This window comes from Lissotriton vulgaris, chromosome 1_1, assembly GCF_964263255.1.
Source record: "Lissotriton vulgaris chromosome 1_1, aLisVul1.2, whole genome shotgun sequence".
NCBI lineage: Eukaryota > Metazoa > Chordata > Amphibia > Caudata > Salamandridae > Lissotriton > Lissotriton vulgaris.
This window is the reverse complement of record NC_141685.1, coordinates 625,544,441-625,564,575: the sequence shown is the minus strand read 5'-3', so window position 1 is coordinate 625,564,575 and position 20,135 is coordinate 625,544,441. Positions and strand designations below refer to the sequence as shown.

At 49.7% G+C, this 20,135-nt stretch overlaps 1 protein-coding gene across 3 annotated transcripts in view; it reads right to left on the bottom strand.

The window, feature by feature from the left end:
* LOC147747586 (interferon-induced protein 44-like) overlaps nt 1–20,135 on the bottom strand; it is a 255,059-nt gene that overhangs the window by 74,898 nt on the left and 160,026 nt on the right. For all 3 annotated transcript variants that reach the window (XR_015308305.1, XM_086954229.1, XM_086954232.1), the window contains exon 6: nt 18,178–18,349. Coding sequence is in view for 2 of the 3 variants with exons in the window: in XM_086954229.1 (XP_086810355.1) it covers nt 18,178–18,349 (172 nt within the window). In the remaining variant the exon portion in view is untranslated. The remainder of the gene's footprint in view (nt 1–18,177; nt 18,350–20,135) is intronic.

The window sequence follows — 20,135 nt, the reverse complement described above, 5'->3', positions numbered from 1 at the left end:
AGATTTTGGCCAAGGAAGCATACTTTGGTGTGAAAACGGTAATATTCGTCAAAAACGTTTTAGCAATTGTAAACTCATTTAGTGACCAACAGCAAAAGTTAAATAATACTAGTACGAATACAATCCCTCAAATAGTTTGATTAAAAAATACTGCAGGGCTATTATATACAGCGGCAGATGAATAGCCCCTACACAAAACCTAAATTTTGTGGCAAAGAATATGCTTCAAAAAGTGGCAAAACATACGAGAGAACAAGCATTTACAATGCAATAGGTCTCGCAGCATTAAACTTGGAGTTATTGGCATTGTGTATGACAATGCCAATAGTTATAACTTTTGCAAATGTAACACCTATAGCATTTGTAAAGCAATATGTGTTGTATTTACGTGACTTAGATGTATTGATATTACAAATAACAATGGGTTTTAATTTTTTTTTAAAAATAATACTTAAATAAAAGTTATTGTAATTGAGTCGGTGGAAGGGTGAAGTGAGTCGTGTCCCCGAGTGATGTGGTGGTGTAAATGACAATGCCTTAACAATGTCTTCACTGGGACTTAATGCAGCGTGCCTTCACACATAAGAGGCAGTATTTGTTTCCTCAGTAATGAACCATTACCTCAGAAGCTACTGCGGTTTGTGTGCACACCTTCGGGACAGGGAGCTCGAACCAGGGCCTACTGCAGCCTACCCAACTCCTGACCATGGCCCAGACACCCCTCCCTCTGCACTTGCTCATTCCCATGCAGCCACGAACTTCTCTGCCAATTGGGGGACACCAGAGTCGCCGTTCTTTGGCTTCCTGTTTTCAAAGTAGTCAGACAGACTGTCATCATCAAGTAACTCAGTGCGACTGACTAACAGGCCCCAGGATCCTAGTTGTCTTTGTGTTACCTGGTAGGGCCTGGCGAATTTTGACTCATAACTAGCTTTAACAAGTTTGAACTATTGACATTGTAAATAGCAATGCTTTTTATTTTTGTTTTCAAAATATAAATAAAAGGCGTTGTCATTTACAATGCCAATAGCTTATGCTAGTGTAAATGCGAGACCTATAGCATTGCAATGATAATATGATGCCAGGTTCCCGGAGCCAAAGGTCACCGCAAACCTGTGAGCAGCAATCCTCTCGTGGTTCTACTCTTTCTTATCCATTATAACACATGGTTTGCGGCACTCCTTTCTGTAATAGCAGGTGAAATATTTTTTTGCAAAACCATGTGTAATTTTGATGTTACATTTTTGAATGCTAGCTTCAACTATTGCAATCGGCGTTAATACAGTTTTAACTTTCTGCAGTGCAAATATTCTTTTCAAGCAATGAAGATGATGGAAACATAAATATTAGCAATGACTCCCATCAGCGAGGACCATGTAGTTGTTTTCAAACGGGTCTGACCGGCACCATAGTGTCCCACCTCAGGACACATAATGGAATTAGTGCGTCTGAAAAACGCTGAATACGAAGTAGCACAGTGAGAAGACACTGCTGTGTAGCAGTTCAGAATAAACATGATCATGATAGTGTGGCGCCCTAAGGAGTCTAAAAATATATTTTTATGAGGTAGCATTATAAACTTATATCTCACTGTAGGCGAGGCAGCGAGAGCAGCAATTCCGTGGCCAGCCTCCGCTTACGGTCAACTTGGATTTACGGCCCGACTTTTTAACCGGTGTACAGTTTCAGGAGTGAGTTAAAAAAACAAACCCATGTGATTCAATTGGGGGGGTAGGTGAAGGAGGCCCCCCTCCATTACTGTGGTGCAAGAAGCAGCGAGCTGCGCAAGATTGCACCTCTCAGTGAGCAGACATAGAATGTAAATACATAAAAAGAACCGGACTCCTAAGTCTAAATTTAACCGGAGCCGACCCCCCTCAAAACAAATGCGTGCAGCTACAATACTAAGATGAGGCTGCGGCGGACGGCTCAATGATTATTAATAAAATGTTACCTACGACGCGGTGCCTCCTGAAGCGGCCACCATGGGTGAAGTTGAATAAACACGTCACGCTGATGAAGGGAAACGCACGAATGTGAGCAAAAAGCTGTTCAAAACAAGGAAACTGAAATAAATAAAGCCTGCCTGTTTATCAGCGCCACGCAACCCTCTCAGTGCCTGCCTGTTTATCAGCGCCGCGCGCCCCTCTGCAGACTCCCCCTGCATTCCAAAGTCAGTCACGTGAACTCCTCCCAAGGCGCGCGACGTGATCCGATTCTTTCTGGCATGCTGAAAACAGCAGAAGTTCACACACGCAACGTTATCCTATGGGAAAACGCTGCGCGCGGCCAGGTCTTGTCTCCACTTTCCACTTGTTGTCGGCTGAGCCGACAGCTATAGTTCTCTCTGCGAGAGCGCGCTTTCGCACGCTTTTCGCAGCGAGCCCTGATAAAGGGCATGGCGCACGGTGCAGGACTGCCGAGTTGCAGACACACCCATCCAGTGACGTCTGCTACGACCACTGATTGGTCTCAGACAAAAGCGTCTACTGGAAGGTCTCCGGCAAGGTTACGAGGTGGTGGGGGCAGGTTCACAGAGCAAGAGCTGTGATAGATAGCGCTCAAGATAGGCAGGCAAGTCAACCTACACTAGTAGGTGCAGGGGCGTGGTGACCGGCAGTCCGAGGCAATCACCCGAAAATGCGTGGTTTTGTTGACGCGTGCTCTTATCGCACTTTGGATGTGCACGGCAGGGTGAATGGCATTTTGATAAGCAGGGTGGGCGGCGGCCACCCTGGAAAATAAGGGGTGGATGCCGTCCACCCGCGTGGTACCCCGACTCGTGCCCTCTTTACCACCTTCATGCCCTTCCACTGGTCATTATATCTGACTGAGGCCCTCAGTATGTATCTCAGTTTTGCAAACAGTTTTGTAAATTCCTTTAAATTGAAGTAGCCTTGTCCTCAGGGTTTCATCTCCAGACAAATGGCCAAAATGAAGGCTTAAATCAGGGGCTGGAAAAATACCTCCATTGCTTTTACAACTCTGCCAAAAGCGATTGGTCCTTCTATCTACCGTTAGGGGAATTTTACAATAACAACACTGTCCATAGTGCATCCAAGACTACCACATTTTTCTGCTTATATGGTAACCATCCTAGGACCTTTACATCAGTTTTACAGAAATCTACTTCTGTTCCAACGGCAGCTTCTTTACTTGACATCTCCGAGCTGTTAGACAAAGAGTACATGTTAACCTTCAGGAAGCCAAAAGAAAATGAAAGACACCGCTGACACCCTTAGATGTCAGTCTCCATCCAACCAGGTTAACAATAAGGTTTGGATTTCCTCATGTTTCTTGCCTCACCGCCTGCCCCTTAATAAATTCCAACCATGCGTTTATGGGCCCTTCAAAATCGCTCAAGTGGTGAACCCAGTGTCTTTTCGTCTACAACTACCACGTTCCTGGAAAATAGACCCAGGTTTCCATACTTCACAATGGAAACCCTATGTTACAGATCCCTATAAAAGGGTTTTTTCTCGACCTTCTCCAATTTTAGTCAATAATGTTCCTGAATACGAGGTCCAGGAAATCTGTGACTTCCAGTTCTTTAGGAACCAATTGCAGTTCCTAATCCATTGGAAGGATTATCCTCCCAGTGACAGATCTTGGGAGGATGCGTATTCAGGTCCAGCTCCTATCCTTGTATGCCAATTTTTTTTTTTTTCCTTCCAAGCTTCGGGAGGGAGACCTACTGTTGCCCCGCAGGCCATGGTTCAGCCCGCGACACTCCCTGTTTCATCTTCACAGGCTGCAGACGCCTCCCGTGACGCCTTCCTCTTCTCCTTGGGAGCGTTGTGGTGCTGCGCAGCACCCTGCTGCTGCTGTTCTGGTGTCACGGGTACATTCAGCGACGCCTATTTCTTTTTGGTGTCCTGCATGCCAGAGATCCAGCTGCAGCCTGTTGTGGAATGTTTGACATGTTAGGGATGCTTCCTATATAGCACTCTGTTGGGCACATTTACACTTTCCTTTCGCTTGCTGATTTTCATTCTTCTATTGGTGCCGTCTTATTGCCTTTCTTCTTCCCAAGATTTCACAGTCTTGTTCCCAGAAGGCCTTGGGGAGGTTATGTTCTACCATTCTAAGATGCAACCTTTCCTATACTTTTCATTATGTTTTCCTATCCAATAGGACAACGGCTTACTTCCTGTTATGTTACTTCCTGTTTATGGGGAAAAATAAGGGGCTGGACATTTCATTTCCTTGCATAGCAGCACTCCTTGCCCCTGTTGGTGTGTCCTCTCTCCTGTTGGTGCTTTTGCTCCTGTCTGATGTATTTTCACTTCCTGTTGGTGTTTCCTGTTCCAGTTTAGATTTCCTTGAAGCTGTCTGCTCCTGCCTGGAATTCCTGTCTTCCAGTCCATTCATCTTGCTGGCGTCCTCTGCCCTTGTTTTCTTGGTCATCTCCTTTTTCCTTTTCCGGTCCTGGAGTCTCCGCCTGCAATAGAGTCATAAAATTGTGGCATGTCCATTCATGACAGGCAAGCCTTCAAAAATGGATATTCATCTGCTTGGTTGGAGAGGCAGACTTTATATCTTGCTGTTCCTTATCAGATTGGAAGGAATTGCAGCACCAACTTTCTTCTGTGGCATCTGCAACTATTCATTTCCCACACGTGCTTTGGAAGCTGCTGATAAATTAAAGCTGTGACACTGCTGAGTGATACTGAGCATTAATGATCTATTCCCTGCCTGGCCTGGGAGCACTGTGTCAGATAATATTGCATGCTCCTACCAGTCATCCTTATTGCATCACCACTTCTGCCACAACAAGGTGTTCACAAGCACCACCCAGTTCTGATAGTTATCTGTTTTAGCAGAATACAACTAATCCTTGGAGGTGTCCATCAATGAGAAAACCGAGGAAAAATAAGAAGACCAATACATGGTACGATTCCAACTGTAGGATAGCCAAGGGGGCACTCTTGGCTGCAATCAAATCCTCGAATAGATTGTTAATACAAGCATTTGCAATGCAATAGGTCTCGCATTCACATGAGTTTGAGCTATTGGCATTGTAAATGACAATGCCTTTTATTTATGTTTTAAAACGTAAATAGAAGGCATTGCCATTTACAATCCTAATAGCTTCAACTCTCGCAAATGTGAGACCTATTGTATTGAAAATGCTTGTCTAAACATACTTCGGACGCTGTTCCCTCGCTGAGCCCATGATCTGTTCCTAGACCTAGCGGATGGAGACCGGATGCTGCTGATTATCTAGCGCCTGGAAAACAGCAACCACCTTTCCTAGGAGCAACTCGCCCAACACCAGCAGCGAGGAGCTTCTGAGGTCCATTCGCCTCATCTAAAGAAACATCCCATTGATCTGCATTGATTTGTCCCTACTGGAAGGAATCCTTCATGTGCATGATACAGAATTAGCCTATTCCCTCTTGTTACGGCACGGCGTTGCTTTCTAGCTACGTTTGCACTGTATACATTCAAATACATAAATATGTACAGTTCTACATTGAAGAAAAACGAAGAGCAAAAGCCACCGGAAAAACAGTATGATGTTAAAAGTTAAGTGGCTAACATGAGCATTAAAAAAGCATGAGTGACAAATAGGAAAACTGTCAGAAAGAGAAAGCAACAGAGCGAGGTCAGGCACAAAGCAGTTGCAACAGAAAAGCGGGAAACTATGAGAGATTCAGTGAAAGAAAAAATAGAGAGAAAATGGGCAGAACATGGGAGGAAAACGAGCTGGGAGGCCAGAGTGGAGTTAGGGTGTATATGTCGTTCTTGGGTAGAATAAAGGTGTGAGAGACAGGAGCTATAGAGACTGAGGAGACAGGCAGAAACAGAAAAACAATAAACCAAAATAAAGAAACGAAATAGAAGCAGATCGAAAGAAGGACTTGGAAGATGAGCAGTATCTAATGGGATATTTTATAGACGAAAAATGAGTTATCTCGGTTTTAATGTGGCAATAAAAGAACATGTAGATTTGTTATTTGTGAGCTATGTGCCTTCATGAATGGGCATCCTATGCCTCTACAATAGATATTGTGAGTACATATCCAGTCACACACTTTTCTCTTCCACACATGAGCATAGCTGTGTGTGAATTTCGACACTTTCAGGAGCAGAGTTTTGAGAGAATCCATGCTTTTTGCAGAAGTAATATATGCTGGAGTTCAGAACGAGATTCACCGATAAAGATGTATTTAAAATGTTTTTTTTAGGTCTCGTTTCATTTGTGTCTGTTCAGTTAATACTGATTACTTGACGCAAACGCACACACTGCAGACAGCCACCGCACGCGCACACATACACTGCAGACAGGCACTGTATACACACACACTGCAGACAGGCACCACGCACACATACAGCAATGGCACACTACCCTACAGCTCTGTGCCTCCGGTTTGCCCTGGGTCATGCCCCGAAGAGCTTCTACAGAAAAATGCAACAGCTCGGAGGGCTGCACCTCAAGCAGCTGCACCAGGACCGGTGCCTCGGTCAGGACACGAACCTGCTTGGCCATCGTCCCTGCACCGTCACGGCACGGCACCATTAGCTCCGCGGCAACCAGAGTCAAGGACCTAAGGAGAGCAGCCTTGACTCCACACACACAGTCTTTAGGAATAACAATCTCCGCACACCTACAAAAAATGAATGTTTTCATCTGTAACGTATGTGGTGTGCAAAGCGCTGCAGTGCCTAAATATCGAGCTTGCACTAAGTAACGAGACTCTAGGAATTAATGTTCAGGAAGGGTATGTACTGTAGAGGGGACGACATGATAAAGAACCAGCCCTTCAGGCACCAAGTTTAAACCTTTATTATTCTGCCCGCCGGCGAAACCTATGTTTATTTGTTCGTCTTTCGGGGGCTTCGCTCTGCAGCGTCGGGAAGCAGGGGCTGCAGGGGGCTCCGGGCTGGAGGTGGACAGGCGGGGGGGGGGCATCCTGTAGATGCCGAACTCGCGCGCGGCGGGGGGGGGGGGGGATTTGGTCAGTGTGTGAGGTTCTGATCCATTCCCAACATATGACTCACCACCAGCAGATATTGGCCGCCCAGACAGCACTTCATCTCAGCGAACCTGCTCCTGTACTCCCCAGCTGGTCATGTGGTGCGCGTGAGGAAAACTACCGTGGGGCGGGACTTCCGTTTCCTGCTGGAAGCTCGCGCCCACGGAGTGCCTGGCCAGGAGAGGAGCAGTGGTGGCGGCTGAAGTCCGGAATGGCGGTAAGTGGGCTGGGGGAGTAAGGGGGGGTTGGGGGGGACACTCGGTGCACTTGTGGGTGTGTGTGTGCGCGCGTGTTTGTATGCGACGGCGGGGTGGGTTCTCTGTATGTGTGGGTGTGTGCGTGCATGGGCGCTCGTGTGTGTGTGTGTGTGTGTGTGTCTCTGTGTATGCGCATGCGTGTATGGTGTTTGGAGGTGGTGCGCGTGAGGAAAACTACCGTGGGGCGGGACTTCCGTTTCCTGCTGGAAGCTCGCGCCCACGGAGTGCCTGGCCAGGAGAGGAGCAGTGGTGGCGGCTGAAGTCCGGAATGGCGGTAAGTGGGCTGGGGGAGTAAGGGGGGGTGGGGGGGACACTCGGTGCACTTGTGGGTGTGTGTGTGCGCGCGTGTGTGTATGCGACGGCGGGGGTGGGTTCTCTGTATGTGTGGGTGTGTGTGTGCGTGCATGGGCGCTTGTGTGTGTGTGTGTCTCTGTGTATGCGCATGCGTGTATGGTGTTTGGAGCTTCCCAGGAGACAGCAGCTGAGCGCGTTCCCCGCTCAAATCGCCTCCTTGAAGAGGCAATGCGCGTGGCCGGCACTGTCTCCTGGGAAGCAGAGTCCATAACAATAGATCTCGGCGAGTACAGTGCTTACGCACTGTATCGCTACGAGACCTAAAAAAATGAATATACTTTGGTTCACTAAAATAAAAGAGGATGCCAAGCAATGAAATGTGCACTTGGATTTTCTGTGCCAAATGTGAAAAGTAAAATTTGGTATGGCACATATTGAGGCCCTGGGGTACGTCATGCAGTCAATAAATAAGGTGATGCTCATTTGCTATATCAAACAATTACATTTTAAATTATACCACTAGGCGTGGGGGCATTAATAAATTGGAATCAAGTATGAACACCTTAAAGAATATGATAGATAACACATTTAGGTTCAAAGCAAGAATGGTGAATAAGCAAGCCTGTAGTTAAATGCACGGACTTTTATAGGAAGATTAACCACACTTCTGGCAGAATTGTTCATTTTTTCGGCTTTACTGGCTACTATCTGTTTACCTACGACTCGCCTAGGTAGAATGTGAGCAATCATTTACAGAACAAGCATTTACAATGCAATAGGTCTCCCAGCATTAAAGTTTGAGTTACTGGCATTGTAAATGACAATGCTTTGCATTAATTTTTTTTAATTTGCAATGGGTATATAAACATTGTTTGTGAATGGTTAGCTGATGTGGTGGTGTCCCTGAGTGATGTGGTGGTGTCCCCGAGTGATGTGTTGGTGTCCCCGAGTGATGTGGTGGTGTTCCTGAGTGATGTGATGGTGTTCCTGAGTGATGTGATGGTGTTCCTGAGTGATGTGGTGGTGTCCCTGAATGACGTGGTTGTACCCTGAGTGGTGTCTCTGAGTGATGTGGTGGTGTCCCTGAGTGATGCGGTGGTGTTCCTGAGTGATGTGGTGTGTGAGGGTTGTGAGGGTGAGGGGTGTGACGCTGTAAGGGAGAGTGAGGGTGAGTGAGGGGGTGTGAGGGTGACGGTGTGTGGGGGGGAAGGGTGTGTGAGGGGGAAGGGTGTGTGAGGGTGAGGGGTGTGAGGGTGAGGGTGTGTGAGTGAGGGTGGGTGAGGGTGAGTGAGGGTGGGTGAGGGGGTATGAGGGTGAGGAGGTGTGAGTGAGGGTGAGTGAGGGTGGGTGAGGGTGAGTGAGTGATGGTGGGTGAGGGTGAGTGAGGGTGAGAGGGTGATGCTTTGGAAGAGGGCGTGAAAACATATGTCAGTGCCCATGGTCAAAGCAATTAAGATGTAATCCACCATTCTCCCCCTCTCCTGGACCCCATTCATATTCTAATCACAGTTTTCCCTTTCCCTATAAAACGCCAACTACTTTATAAGCCGACCCCCATTCCCCTCCCCAACACCCAGCTCTGCCGGTTGCAATCTTGGATGGATGAATACACACACACACATTACAACTTTACTTTCTTAATAAATCATTGTCACTAGATCGTATTTATTAATCAAGTATAAATTCACTCACTGCTCTATCTCACACGCTCAGGAGCAGTCATACTCGGTCCCCGCGTTCTCTCCCACGCACTCGCCAATCTCTCTCAAACAGACTCATGCATTTCACCCTCGCTCTCTCTCACACTCAAAGCAGATTCCCCTTCTATATCTCCATCACACACGCCTGCCCTCTACGGTTGCCCTTCTTTTCGCAGAGGCTGCCGCACCCTCCCGCAGGGGGGGGGGGGGAGGCTTGAACGCCGGCGCCATAACCCACGCGGTGCTCACTGGTGGGGAAACTGGTTCTGGGCGCCCCAAAGCGCCCGGAGTCCAGCGGAAACGGAGTACGCACCAGCCTGCTCCGGCCGGAAGTAACCCGTGACCTGGGCGCCCCCAAGGGGGCCCAATGGTTACCCCTGCTTGGTTCAAACCTCCCAATCAGGGGGTACACCGAAGCCCCCCTGAGGAGAGGTCAAGGGGATTTAAGTCGCCGCCTCTCCCAGCAAGGCCACAACTTCTTCGTGGAGCTGGGAGAGCGGCGCGACAACACAGAACTGCAGAGAGCCTTTGGAGGACGGACGGAACCTTTGCAGTGAGCACCGGGACGCGAGGGGAAGAAGACGCGCCAAAGCCCCTCTCCCCGCATCCTCGTACCAGCAGCGGCTGGCTCGCAGTGCGCAGCGCGCCACTCCCGAGGCAGAAGTTGAGACCAGTTCGGCGAAGCCTTGCACAGTTTTGGCGCCAAAAAGGGGCGCACTCGATACAGGCTGACAAAGTCCGGGGCATCCTGCGGAGTAGCGAGACAAAAGAGGGAGGACTAGCGACTCGCCGAAGGAAGCACCCGACTGAGGCTACATACCGGCCGTAGTGCACAGTAGGGCCGCTACAAAAGGACTTGCAGGCATAGCGATCGAGCGGCACAGACTCCGCGTCCCAGCAGAGATCACGTGGGGCGGAGAGTAACAGCGGAGCGCGACCCCCGCCTCCGTCGGAGCTCATGCATCAGGCGGAGCGTAACCGTCGGAGAGGCAGCAAACGCTCAGGGCTCCATCGAGGCACGCACAGCGGGCGGTGCTTTGGGAACAGCCTGACGCAGGCCTAGGGAGATAACAGAGACAGGAGCTGCAGACGCAGAGGCTGAACGGCTTCTCTCTGCATCCCGAAGGCAGACGGGAGGCGGCTACGCAAAGGGCATGGCAGAGGGCCAGCCCGAGGAGGTGGCCGAATTACTGAAGAGGATACGCGAGGTCACGGCCATCCACGGGAGCGAATGGCTACAGCCCCTGTTGGACATGGGGAAAGAAAACAGACCGGAAGACCAGGCGGACTAAGAGGCAGGCCCATCGGCACCCAAGAAGAGCAGAGGCACGCCAATGAAAAAGGCTTCCAAGAAGAACCCCCCGAGGAAAGAGCGCCAGAAAGCTTTGCCGCCGCGACGTGACGAAGGGGACCGGAGTGAAGCATCAACCAGCACGGCGAATGGTGAGCATATCAGTGACATAGTTAAAGAGTGTTTAAAATCACTGGCGCCAGCATTGCTTAATGGCACAGGGCAGGGGTTAACAGGCGGGCCCAGGGAGCAGCGCGCAGATGAGGCGGCAGGCATGTCATGGCATATGGTCGATCCAGGATGGGTGCGCCAGGCGAGGGTGCAGGAGCACGCGGGGTTGCCGGCACAGGGCGAGCAAATTTCCCCGGTATTGGGTTGGGGGTACGGACCCACGTCAGGGAGCCCAGCGCTGGGGGGGATACCCACCGATCCATACATCAGGCCATCCCCTGGTCCGGCGTCTTTGACAACAAAGGCCACCGGCCTAGCATGCCTCATTCCGCTGGCCGTTAAGGAAAGAATATGGCGCAAAGAGTTTGTAGACATATTTTCTCTACTCGAGATACAACTCGAGGGCCTGGACCTCACCACCTGTGACAGGAAGGAAGAGGACAGGAGGGAAAGGCGCAGCATCAGGAAGGAACGCAATTTTGAAAATTGGTTGGATGCCTTCAGAATAATGGCCTGCATTATTGTAGAAAAGTTTCCCCACTGCGCTGCAGACCTGTGGCTGTATGAGGCTAATATCCACCTAGCACAGAAGCAGTTCGGAGGGTAGGCGTGGCTAGAGTATGACAAGGGCTTTAGGCTTAAGATGCAGAGGCATCCTGAGATGGAATGGAACAAGGAGGATGTATCTGGGTTCATCCATAAAATGCTCGCAGCAAAGGAGGTGAAATCTTGAGCAAACAGGAGCGATCAGTCCTTTCGTAGTTCCTATCAGAAGGGTAGGGGCAGGACATATCAGAAGCAGAGCACAGGGAGGCCTCACTCCCCAAACAAGGCCAAAGCCATCTGTTGGAGATATGACGCAGGGGATTGCTCATGGGGCTCTTCATGTAAGTTCCAGCATGCCTGTTCTAGCTGCGGAGGGAGGCACGCAGCAGCATCATGCAGGGGGGGCAAGCGTGAGTCGAAGGGAGACAAAAAAGAGAAGAGCAAGAAGCACTAGCCCCAAGGCAAGTAGGCGAGGTGACCTGGTAGACAGTCAAGATTGCCAGCTGGCCAGGTCCCCTATTAATAGACAACAGCTGCGCAGGTTGGCGAACAAGTATCCGAACAGAGCAGATGCCAGGGTATTGGTTGAGGGATTTGAGGAAGGATTTGTCATCCCATTCAAGGGCCCATTACCACTGGAGGGGGCAAAGAACCTAAAATCAGCAATGCAGCACCCACACGTGGTATGCGCCAAGCTAGCAAAAGAAAAGGCCCTGGGCAGAATTGAGGGTCCCCTACCGAAGGAACTACGCGGAGGCATAGTGGTCTCCCCCCTGGGGGTGGTCCCCAAGAAGGAGCAGGGTCAGTTTAGATTAATACATCACCTATCATTTCCTGAGGGAGCATCAGTAAATGACGGAATTGCCCCTGAAGCCTGCTCGGTGGGTTATGCATCAGTAGATGACCCAATCGATTTGGTGAAGGCAGCAGGGAAGGGAGCACTCATGGCTAAGGCAGACATTGAGTCCGCTTTCCACCTATTGCCCGTCCACCCCTCCAGTTTTAAATTACTGGGTTTCCAGTGGGAGGGAGACCTGTTTGTCGATAAGGCAATGCCCATGGGCTGCGCCATATCGTGCGCATACTTTGAGCAATTCGCGACCTTTTTAGAGTGGGCCCTCCATGACTGTCACCAGGAGGGCGGCAAACTGCATTACCTGGATGATTTCCTGTTCACTGGGCCAGCGGGATCCCCCACGTGCAGTAGCACCCTGGCAGCTTTCGAGGGGCTAGCCAGGACCTTAGGGGTCCCCCTTGCAGCAGAAAAGACGGCAGGTCCAACCACGAGACTCACTTTCCTAGGGATTGAGCTGGACTCCATGGCAGGGACAGCCAGGCTGCCTGCAGACAAAGTGAAAGAATTCAGGGAGGATGTGGGCAGGTTGCGGGGACGGAGCAAAGCCACCCTTCAGGACATCCAACGGGTGATAGGAAAGCTGAACTTTGCGGCCAGGGTGATCCCCGCGGCCAGGGTATTCTCCAGGCGCTTGACACAGCTGACATCGGGCGTCACCCACAGACACCACCACATCCGGCTGGGTGTGGGGGTAAAACAGCACCTGCATATATGGGATGAGTTCCCGCAGGACTTTCACGGGGTCTTGATCTGGAGAGAGGGATGGGTAACAGCCAGACAGATAGCCCTCTTTACCGACGCAGCAGGGAGCCCGGGTTTTGGGGCAATCCTGGGGAAACGAAGGTGCGCGAGCCAGTGGCCAGACGCATGGCATGCATAGGGGGTCACCAAGATCATCACGTTCCTTGAGCTTTTCCCAATAATAGTGGCACTGACAATCTGGAAGCAGGAATTGAAGAACATGAAGCTAACACAATCGTTAGATAACAAGGGGGTAGTGCAGGCCATTAACCAAGGCGCAGCGCGATGCCCGGACACCTTGAGGCTAATGAGGCAGTTCATTAAATTACTGCTGGAAGGGAATCTGGAGCTGAAGGCACGCCACGTGCCAGGGGCAGAGAACATGGCGGCGGACGCACTGTCTCGGTCACAGATGGAGCGATTCAGAGACCTGGTTCCTGGGGCAGACAAGGACATGACCCCTTTCCCGAAATACCTGTGGGACCTGGGGGGGTAGACCTATCCAGCTGATAGGCCAAGCACTAACCCCCGAAGCAGCCAGGAGGTACAAGAAATGCGCAAGTACAGTAATGAGCGTGGGGGGCATAAAATCACTGGAGGATAAGGCAGGGACACTGACAGCAGTTGAGAAGTTTATACAATGGGCGTTCAGTGCCAGGAAGTCAAGATCATGGGCACAGGCACATCTGTCAGCCATTGCCCATTTTGCCAGGCTCCACACGGGTGAGGATCCCACGGCCTCCCCATATCTGAAGGCAGCCCTGAAAGGCTGGAGGAGAGCAGAGGGGAAAAAGACAGATGTCAGGCGCCCCATTGATTTTGGCAAACTAGGCCACCTCCTAGGTGCATTGGAAGGAATCATCTCAGACAGGTATGAGCTCCTACTCTTTAGAGCAGCATTCGCCACAGCATTCTTCGGCGCTTTCCGCATAAGCGAACTAGTTGCGCCCAACAAGACAGACCCGGCGCAGCGATGCCTCCAGGCTAGGGACATCAAACCCATGGCTAGAGCTGTAGAGATCACATTGAAGCAGTCTAAGATAGACCAGGCATGAAAAGGGGTAACGATACGGCTGCATTGCATCCCAGAGACCGGGCTCTGTGCAGTGTGCTGGTTATTCAAATACATGGTGGCCCGCCCGGTGGGCGAAGGCCCCCTCTTCAAGCATCAGGATGGGAGGAACCTGAGCAGGTTTCAATTCACGGCCATTATGCGCCAAGGCCTCCGGAAAGTCGGGTTTCACCCGGCATCTTTTGCCCCTCACTCTTTCAGGATCGGTGCAGCAACCTCGGCATCGCAGCATGGCATGCCAGAGGACAGGATCCAGGCCGTGGGCAGATGGCGATCCAGGGCCTACAAGTCATACATACGCCTACATCTGATATAAAAAAAAAGCAGTCACTTTGGGATGCCGCACGGCAGGGTGCTGGGAAGTGGCCACCCTCCTCCGACGCACCTCCACGCTTAAGAGTTACTAACCCGGTGCGCAGCAGGCCACCGGATCTGAATGTTTTTTCTTGAACAAGGGACAAAATCCCGGTGCGCAGCAGGCCACCTTAACGGAATCTTTTCTCTCAGCAGGGGGACGCCCGTGGCTGGTTTGGGTGGTGGGACATTCATTCGTGTCCAGAATGGAGTCATGGTGGCGGCGGTCGGGGCACAAAGCGGCGAGCAGACCCAAAGCGACGTACATCCGTTGGGTAGGGAAACCAGGGATGAGATGGGAGCAGCTGCTGCCAACTTTGGACAGCCTCTTGGCAGACTCGGCATGGCATCCTGACGCCCTGATCATCCACCTCGGTGGCAACGACCAAACGCAGCTCGGGCGCAAAGCGGTGGGGCAAGCCATCGAAAGGGATCTCACCACGGCAACCACATGGTTGGGCCCCACGACGGAGGTCTGGTCTGAGATGATCAGCAGGAGGCACTGGAGAGGCGCTGACTCCCACAAGGCGGTGGATAATGCAAGGAGGAAGCTGAACATCCCAATGCACAAGTTTTGCTCCACTAACGGCATGGAATCAATCCGTCACGGCCTCATTCACCCGGGACGCCCAGAGCTGTATGGCCAGAATGGGGTGCACCTCTCAGACAGAGGGATGCAGGTCTTCTGGGATAACCTGTGGGGTGCATTGGCGCTGGCAGGCTGTAAGTAAAAAAAAAAAAAAAAAAGGGGGGGGGGGGCTGGGGAGAGCTGCAGAAAGACGTAAGCCTCCCTGCGGCGTGTGCGGAAATCCTACAATGGTTGGCTAAGGAAACACACCGGCGGGCGGTGTGTAGGAAGAGGGCCACTCACTTTTCAATGCCGCACGGCAGGGTGACGTGGCCGCACCAAGGAGGGGAGTACCAGGAGGAGACGGCACTCGCGGCCCAGACCCGGCCGGACGGCAGGTCGCAAATGGTAGCGAGCTGGGGACCTAACTCCAGAGAGAAAAGCTCCCCTCCACGACACGCAGACGGCGTGGGCGACCAACCAATGGTACAACAAGGATTCACAAGGAACTGGTTGTACAGTGCCATTTACGAACTGAGGAGTACTCAAAAGACTGACACCTGTTCTCACAAGACGGTGTCATGGGTTTCTTATTATGACATGTATGATTGATGAGGACAGTTCGCAAATGGAAAATTGCATAACCGTTACTGTGATTTTTAATATTGAGATTTTAATATTGTAATTTTAATATTGCAATTTTAATATTAATAAAACTGCGGCCAACAACGACCACTACTATAACCGGCATTGTTGGCTGACATTATTCCAAGATGTACAAGCGGGCAGTTAGGGCGGGGGGTGGAATGACTGGGGGAGTTGCGGTTGGGCACCCACGGAATGGGCACGTGCGGGGGTTATCTCACATTTGCCACTCTCTCCTCCACACTTTGAGGCAAAACTCAATCACACCCAGCCCTCTCGCTCTCTCACTCCCGCATAGAAAAACACACACACTCCGTCACACATACATATAGTATTCTACAAGCAGGGCAAGTAACTTTAAAATGTGGACTACCTTGTACTTTTTCTGGTCCAGTATTTCTACTGTACGAATTTTAAAACTCACTTCCCCAGATCTCTCTACAAAATACATTAAATTAAAGCAGCACAACTGCAAGTGTTGATGGCACGTGCTCCCTGCGAAAAAACTTTCACCTCCAGTCTCGGCAAGCCTGCAGGATGGAGTGGGTGGGAAGAGGGGTGGCAGCCACAACACACGGAAGAGTGGGGGGTTCACTGGTAAACGAGGCAAGGGTTAAAAGGATTATGGCCTCAGTTCGTCGGGGCGGCGGGCTGTGACTGAGGGAAGGGCAGTGGGTCTGTTTCCTGACTGGAGCTGCCAGCTGGTCGCTTTGTACTTTTAAAATAAATCTACAGCTTCACCCTACTGTATCTCAAGGCTCCTCTGTTTGCCAGCCCTCTCTTGTCCCTATCCTTCATCTCGCCTTGGCCTGTAAACCTAAACCCCATGTAGCAGTATGCATAAGGAGCAAGCAGGGCCTTTCCAAAGGAGGCCCGCAGCTGCCTCGTGCCCTCACACCCCTGTCTCGGCCTGAAACCGGAGCCCGAGGGGAGCGCTTCTAAACCCAGGAGTGTTTCCGCGCAGCTCCGGTTTCAGCTCCAAGCAGCGAGCCCTGTGTGGCTACAAGCGAGGTAACTCAGGCGCTGCTGAGCCTAGTGATTTGAAGGCCACAGATTGCAGGGCTGCCTCCGCGTTTAATCCTTCTAAAGTCGCCACTAGCAGCAGCACAGTGGAGTTCGTGCATCAACACCTGGCATGTAAGCACCGTGAGAGAACATGTAATGCCTGTTCCCTGCTGAGGCTACGGTCATTATTTATTAGTGACTTGTCATTATTTACTGTCTCACCAGAACGCAGCTTGCAACAGCCCGGGAATCACGCCAGTGGCACGAGATTACAGCTTCTGAAGGACACACCCAATGCAAAGTCACGCGCAAAGGGCACCCCTGAGAGGCAGGGACGACCAGAACGGATCACTTCCGGTCTGAAGTCCTTCGGTGATGTGGGGACAGCTCGACACACGGTTCAGAAAACTGCCAATATTAAGAGCTTGTATTGTATAGCGGTACATGGTACACGTTGCAGTGTCTAGGAGCTGTAAATCGGAGGTGTTACTAATGCCCAGTTTAAGGCTACTCCATGTACTGCGCCCAGAAGTACTGTCACTTAAATGCCCAGGTTCTGCTGAGCATCCAAGACCGTGCAAAAACGTTTGTAGCTGTTAAATGGACCCGCAAGAGGGGACGTTCCCCGGAGCCCCTGTGTTTCAGCCCCAGCCCGCAGCATGTTGGGACTCATAGGCCTAGACTTACAATGCAAAAATGAAACTCCAATTCCATTTTCCATTTCATAAAACTTTATTTCGGTTCACATGGCCATATAAGCACAGTTAAAATACAATGGATTAAATACAATTCATAACAAGCAACAAAGAAAAGAAGATGTTTTGCCGTGAAATGGATCCAAAAAATACAAGCAGCTGGCCGCGAAACCGAAACCGCGGTGGGAGCGCACGAGACGCCGTCGGCGTGCGCGTGCACGTTGGCTGTCCCTGCGCAAGCTGTAGATAACGGAAAAGACACGCCAAGCCTGCTGTCGCTGAGAGTGACCCGCTGCGGAGGGAGAGGGGCATGCGAGAAGAGCCCGGTGAGTGAGGGGGGAGTGGGGGGTTGAGGGAGGGGATATGTGTGTGTCTGTGTGTGCGCACGCAACGGCAGCGGGGGTGTTCTCTATGTGTGTGCGTGTGTGCGTGAGCGGCGGGGGTCACAATGTGTGTGTGTGCGTGTGTGCCTGCTTACAAGGAGCCATGGGAGACAGGAAGCGCACGCGACCTGATCCGTTTACACGCGTGCCCATCTCTTGTCGCCTGTCTCCCTTGGCTCCTTGTAAGCAGAACTGATTGCAATAGAGTCTTGCAGCGACGATCGCTTCGCGATCCGTTCGCAGGTGCGAGACCTAAAAACCATGAACTTGCTCCTTGAGTAATGCAGTTGCCCAGCAGCGTAAAAAACAAGAACTAAATATTATTTTCTGTGTTTATAATATTGGGTATATTTCTGTACATGTGCATAAGGCCTTTTTTAAACTGTGCATAAACTAGCTGAATAAAGTACATTTTAAGCACTTTATTAGCCTCGGTACGAAGTGTAGTTTCAGCCAGTCCATTGCATGGTGGGACCAGGATAGTATACTTAGGCCAATTTACCTATCTAGTGTTCTGAAAACTCTTTTCTAAAGACTAACACGTGAGGCCTATTTTAAAGTAGTACTGCATTTCAGTTTTTTTCTTCAAAATAATGACAAAAAAACTTCACAAACTCACCATGCAGGATAATCTCGGCACGAATTGTTCTCAGCTGCTTTTCCAGCTCTTCGGAGAGGATTCCAACCTTACAGGCATCCAGAACAAATACGACACAGTGGATTTTGTCCTTGAGAGATGGAGACTTGATGTAACCAAGCGAACTGGACTGGATGGAGGCTGAAGGGTTGAACTGTGTTTGAAATAATGAGATTAACTTTTTTACTCCAGATATGTACAATTATTGTGTACTGTATTTTTATTAGGAACTAAAGTAGCAATTCTGAGCAAATAAACACCAACTCTAAGATTTTTTTAATGTATTTTTTAATGCTTTTTATATTATTGTTGCAGAATACAATCAAAGGGATGCATAATTTCTATAAAAATATAGAGCTATACGCAGTTCGTTTGTTATTTGTTTAGCGCTCAGCATTTGTCCTTGTATAAATTACATAATGGTGGTAATGGGATAAACCTTAGCAATAGAAAACAAACAATAAGAATTGAAAATCAATAATGGGATGCACAGTATAACCCGGGTCTAAGGCCTCCATTTGATTGGATTTAAAATTATTTCTAGAGCGCACGTATACCAGCGGTTTCTTGGCGCTAAATGAGTGATGATGTAATTTGGGGTATTTCTGGTGCCAAGAATTCATACCAAAATTTCAGATACTTTTGAAATGTTGAATTGCTGCAGGATTACAAACTATCTGGTTTTGTTCCCCTATAGAATGTGGAACAACAGAAATCATTGTTACTAGAACAATGTTTGCAAGTCCTTCTCGTATTCAAGGGCCCCTTTTTGTGGTGACAAATTCATCCAGGAGTGACCTGTACAAATTGCCTATAGAAATACATTCAGTAATTCTACAGGTGGCAATTACTGCATTAAGTATTACTGCATTACACGACTTACCGGTCTAAATGGGAATTCTGGCGTTTAAGTAAAGCGATGATGGCCCTATTGTTTACATTCACCGTCAAAATACGTGCCTAGAGTGGAGGTGCATTGCTTATTCCTGGGCGAGTCATTGCTTATGAGAAGAATTTTGTAATATTTAATGTCTTATTGGGTAGTAGTGGGGCAACTAAATTAGCAGAGAGGGAGGTACTATTGGTTCTACACCCGAGACATAAAAGAAGAAAATGGTGTCCTACAAATCCCAACTGAAACCATACTTGTGTTAAATCTAACTTTACATGCAATAAGATTTAACTTATAGCTAAAAAGTAATGTATGGAATAAACAGCACTCAGAAATGGCCAAGAGGCGGCACTTAGCAAAACAAGGCACTATTATAAGGGCATAACTCATTTCAAAGAAAGAATCAGAGTGGCATGTCAATGTACAGAATATACCACCACTGGGTACCAACTTGCAGCTGCCCTGCTGCTGTTGGTGCTGTTAGGCGGTATGCAGGTGCTATACATGCATGAGGTCATGTCAGCAATATACAATGCAACCCCAGCCGTAAACCAACGAAGCGCTGCACATTAATGACAGTCTGTGGCCCTGAATGCACAGTGCTGTGACCATCTCGAAGCCCTGGGTACATGGAACAAGCGGAAGACCCAAGGTCTGCAGAAGTATTGAAATCACCCCCTTACCACAGAATAACAACACCTCAGGAGCCGAGGCTTGTCAGAGCAACAAGGAATAAATAAACACACAAATGCACAGAAGAACAGAAAGCCAGGAGTCACCAGAATTCACTGATAGACGCCCAACGACCAGTTTAGATCCAGCCTAGGACCTTACAACAAACAGGCATGTATGGCAAAATTAGTAAGGTAGGGGAGGAGCAAGAGGCACAAAAACACCAGGGGCTGTATTACAGAGAGCGACACAGGTGTACAAGGGGCATGTGCACCTGCTTTGCGTGCTCACGGGGCACGTTCGTATTACAGAAAAAGCCAAAGACGCTTGTGATTCTATAATACATTATAGTGCTGGTGCACATGTTGCACCAGCT